Source organism: Microtus ochrogaster, chromosome 15 (genome assembly GCF_000317375.1).
Source record: "Microtus ochrogaster isolate Prairie Vole_2 chromosome 15, MicOch1.0, whole genome shotgun sequence".
NCBI lineage: Eukaryota > Metazoa > Chordata > Mammalia > Rodentia > Cricetidae > Microtus > Microtus ochrogaster.
The window spans coordinates 5,565,829-5,570,829 of record NC_022017.1 but is presented as its reverse complement, the minus strand read 5'-3'; the positions used below and the strand labels follow the sequence as shown (position 1 = coordinate 5,570,829).

The 5,001-nt window shown below is 39.5% G+C and overlaps 1 protein-coding gene across 1 annotated transcript in view; it reads left to right on the top strand.

Annotated features, from left to right (window-relative positions):
- Spats2 (spermatogenesis associated serine rich 2) overlaps positions 1-5,001 on the top strand; it is a 69,003-nt gene that overhangs the window by 26,270 nt on the left and 37,732 nt on the right. Inside the window, exons 3-4 of the mRNA XM_005353931.2 lie at positions 2,331-2,410; positions 4,366-4,474. Coding sequence (XP_005353988.1) covers positions 2,331-2,410; positions 4,366-4,474 — 189 coding nt within the window. The remainder of the gene's footprint in view (positions 1-2,330; positions 2,411-4,365; positions 4,475-5,001) is intronic.

Sequence of the window (5,001 nt, the reverse complement as noted above, 5' to 3'; positions counted from 1 at the left end):
TGGCCTGGAACTCACTGTGTGAATCAAAATGGCTTCAAACTTAGAGCGATCCACTTACCTCTACCTCTCAAGCTCTGGATTAAAAAATGTGCACTGCCAAGCCTGGCTGTTGTATGGTTTTAGTTATATGCAGTTTGATAAGCTAATTCTTAGTTGCTGTCATATTAATATACTTTTTGTCTTTTTTTTTTTTTAAAGACAAGTTCTCACTGTGTAGCCCTGTCTGGCCCAGAACTTGCTCTGTAGACCAGTCTGGTCTGGATCTCACAAAAATCTGCCTGCCCCTGCCTACAAAGTGCTGGAATCAAAGGTGTGCACTATCATGCCCGATCAGAGTCAGGGTCTTCTGTTGGTCTGTAGCTGGCTGACCGCAAGCTCCAGGGATCTGCCTGTCTCTGCCTCCCCTGGGCTGAATTACAAACACAAACATGCTTGATTTTTTTTTTAATTGGTTGGGAATTAGAGAGTTGGCTTAGTGGTTAAGATCACTGACTGTTTTTCCAGAGGACCCAGGTTCAAGTTTAGCATCCACATGGCAGCTCACAACTGTGTGACTCTAGTTGCAGGGAATCCAACACACTCTTCTGACTTTAGCATTGAGCCACCTCCCTAGTCCCCTATCTCTTTAGGACCTGGGGGCAGGGATAAGTACTGCATTTATTAGCCAAGGGGTAGGGTACTAGGATCTTCTTAAATAAACATATACATTTATATGGTTTTGTTGTTGTTGTTGTTTTCTTTTTAGGTTTTTTGAGACAGGGTTTCTGTGTAACAGCTAGCTGTCCTTGAACTAGCTCTGTAGACCAGGCTGGCCTCAAACTCACAGAGATCTTCTTGCCTCTGCCTCCCGAATGCTGGGATTAAAGCCACCATGCCCAGCTAGACCCTATTTTTTAACTATTCTAATTTTATTAATCTGAGTTTGTTCCCTTTCATTGCTCCTCCTTTCTTCCTTTCCTTCATTCACCTTCTAGTCATGAGATTACAGACATGCTTTACTACACCCAGTTTGTTTTGTATGTTAGTTTTATGTTAATTGGCATGCTGGATAAATTCAAATAATATGGAGATTAATTTTGGGAGCTGAGTGGAGAGCTGCCATTTGTTGTCTCTGTAGTTTGTGTTTGCTGGTGTGTTGTGAGGGGAATAATTAAAAGGCTGGTAGGCATCCTTCTCTAATAGAAACTATAAATTGCTGTCCCTTCTCCTAAAGGAGATGGGTGGTTTGAGTCTCTAACCGTAAGTAGATAGGTGATTGATGTCTCCGTACCATCCCCCTGCTCATTGGTAGTTCTTCAGTGGAGCGAGGGAGCTCACTGCAGCATTCAGATGATATCATTTGACTGCTCTGTGCTCTCAGGAGGTCTGGACGATAGTGCTGTGCTGTCTAGGGTCTTCCTCTTTCTCAGCGCATCTCTTCCAATTGATAAAGATAATTGAGAACTACCCATGTTCTGTACTCCTCTGGAAGACGTACGCATGGTGAGTTTGTCTAAGTGCTTCCACAATTCATTGTAACTGGCAAACATAATTTCTCTTAAATGACATGGGTTGTATTCGTGTTGTCTTTCACACTTGCACGCATCTTACTTACCGTAACATAAAACTTGGATCTTTCATAGCAACCAGGAGTTATTTGGAAAGAAGATAAAAGTTAAACTCTAAACCAAACTTTATTTATTTATTTATTTATTTTTGTATTTTCGAGACAGAGTTTCTCCGTAGCTTTTGGTTCCTGTCCTGGAACTAGCTCTTGTAGACCAGGCTTGCCTTGAACTCACAGAGATCCACCTGCCTCTGCCTCCCAAGTGCTGGGATTAAAGGCGTGCACCACCACCACCTGGCTAAACCAAACTTTAATTAAAAGTTCTAGTACCTACTTGCTGACCCCCAATTTTCCAAGACTCCATTTCTAGGGGATCCAGTGCTCCCTCTGGCATCTGCAGGTACCGGGCACATGTGGTGCACATGTATACATGCAGGCAAACACTCTCTGAGACAGAGTCTCACTATGTACCTCTAGTTGTCCTGGAACTTATTGTACAGCCCAGGCTGGCCTTCAACTCACCAAAATCCACCTGCCTCTGCCACCTAAATGCTGGGATTAAAAGTGTGTGCCTCCATACCTGGCAAAAATAAATCTTTTAAAAAATAAAATTTGATTTTATGACTAACTCAAAATGTTATATATGAGCTGTGTATATAATGGGATTTTCTAAGTCGTAACTAAATTATTAGTAATTACATGGGGGAAGGTAGCTATCTTGATCTTTTTGTTTTGGATGAGTACAGTACATAGAGTATATCAGGTTTTTTTTATATTCTTTTAGATTCTTCAGGATTCATTTTTGATTTGCAGTCCAATACTGTATTTGCCCAGGGAGGAACTTTTGAGAACATGAAAGAGAAGGTAAGATTAATTACTATGGATATTAAATTTGAATACCATAGGAAAATTTGTTAATATAAGCAGTGACTATCACAAATGCATTATGAATATGAAATCTGCCCTGGTGTAGTGGCACATGCCTGTAATTCCAGGAGGCAGAGGCAGATGGATTTCTGTGAAGCCAGAAATCTAGTCTCCATAGTAAGTTCCAGGCCAGTCAGGGTTACATAGTGATATTGGTCTCAAAAAAAAAAAAAAAAAAAGGAAAAAAGAAAATGAGCTAGGTGGTGGTGGCGCCATCAAAATTCTAATAGTTACACAGAAGACATGGCTTTTCATTGTTCTAGGTACTAGGACTCAACAGCAGACAAACATAAAACTGTGGTCTAGGATTGGGCAGTGAGTGTGTGCCTAGCATGTGAAACCTCTAGCACTTCAAAAACAAAAGCTAACCAACAAAAAAAGTTCTAATTACCCATTAACGGGAGAATGAATAAATTAGATATATTATACAATAGGAATGCTGTGTACAATGTGTGTGTTAAAATATATGAATAATAAATATGCTTATCAATATGAAGAAAATAATGTGTGGTAAACTAAAAAAGGTATGCATGATGAAATAATACTTATATAAAATAGTATATATTATTTATGGGGATATACTGCATGAAAATACAAATATATTAAAATTAAATCAAATTTTGGAGTAGGAATTCCTGGAGAAACAGGATGTAGGAGATGTCCAGTTGTTTTATTTTATTAAGCTGGATTGTTGCTAGTGCATTATGTTTTATGCACCTAAAATAGCCTATAATAATTCAGAGGATCTCTGGCAGTTATCTTTGTAGTCTTTGTATAGCTAAATGACACAAAGTAACAAGTGTTCTGAATAGTGCTGTATACAAATCTAAGTTGTTGGGCTGGAAAAATTTTGACTCAGTGTGAGAGCACTTGCTGTGCAAGCATGAGGACTTGAATTTGGATCCACAGACTCCACATACAGACCTACATATAGCTGTGACCCCAGCACGATGGGAGGAATAGACAGGAGGACCCCTGGAGCCTGCTGGCTGCCAGCCGCACTCCAGGTGAGAGACTCTGCCTCAAGGGAATGAAGTGGAGAGTTATAGAATGGAAGAGCCAGTGCCCTCTGGCTTTCACAGTGTGATGGGGACTGGTACTCACACACATATGTTCCTGTATACCAGACTCACACATGCATGACACACAGACATTTAAAAAACAAAAACCTAAGCTGTTAGGGTTAATGGTTCATTAAATTTTCTACTTAACCTATAGTATGCTTACAGTGAAGAGCCACTGATGGTAAATTAATAGCTGGCACCTAAATGAAACTACATTTGTGTGACACCATATCTTAATTGCCTACTCTTTCTTGGCATATAATCTTGTGCATACCATCTAATTTTTTGTTTTTGTTTTTTTGAGACATGGAACTCACTAAGTAGACCAGACTGGCCTTGAACTTACAGAGATCTGCCAGGCTCCTGAGTGCAGGGAGTTAAGCCCATACTCAGCACCTTCTAACTTTAAAAATATAAATTAATATTATTATTTGTGTGTGGGAGAGAGAGTGTGTTGGTGTGTACATGCAGATGTATAAGGATCTTGTAGCTTGTGTGGCGGTGTCAGTTTTCTGCCTTCACCGTGGGTTCTAGAGACTGAGCTCAGATCCTTGGGTCACTGTAAACGCTTTTATTCACTGGCCATCTCAGTGGTGCCCTTTTATTTCTATAAATGTTCTATCTTTTTAAAATTTGAAATTAAGTTTTCATGTGGCGTTATCATTTTTCTCTTTATTATTCCCAGTGTGATGGTTGTGTGTGTCCTTACTGACATTAAAGAGTGGTAAAGCTGCTGAAAGTGAAATGACACTGTATTCTCCCTGATACACTTCAGCTGGCCAGTGACCTACTCGTGTTAGAATTACACGACTCTGTCATCTTTTGCAGATAAACGCAGTGCGTGCAATAGTTCCTAATAGGAGCAACAATGAAATCATCCTGGTTTTGCAGCACTTTGATAATTGTGTGGACAAAACAGTTCAAGCATTCATGGAAGGTAATCCTATCTCAAGTTTAGACTTTTGGAACCTGAACCATAGCTCACAGTCTACTGTGTACTGTGATATTTTGTTAATGTGAGATACTCTTTTCATTCCCAAGCTATAGAAAAACTATAGAAAGACAAACTAAGAAAACTCCTTTATTATTAAAAGTTTTATCTGCTAGTGTTTAAGAAATCAGACCAAGTGAGGTGGCACATTGTTGCAATCCCAGTATTTGAGACTTTGAGGCAATTATGACTTGAGGCCAGTCTCCCACTGTACAGTGAGACCCCATTTAAAAAAAATTATGTCCCCCCCCTCCCCAAACAAACTGATGGGATAAGGGGCTTGAATGGAGCTGGATAAAGTAATTTAAGTGACTGTTACAAAGGAGTAACTCAGCGGCCAGGAACAGCTGACCAATTCAAGGACTCAGCATTTATTTCCAAATTCCATTATCATTTAGTTTGGTTCTGGCAGGTGACTCAAAACATATGAGTTCAGTTTCCTTTTTTTTAAAAATATTTATTTATTTATTTAT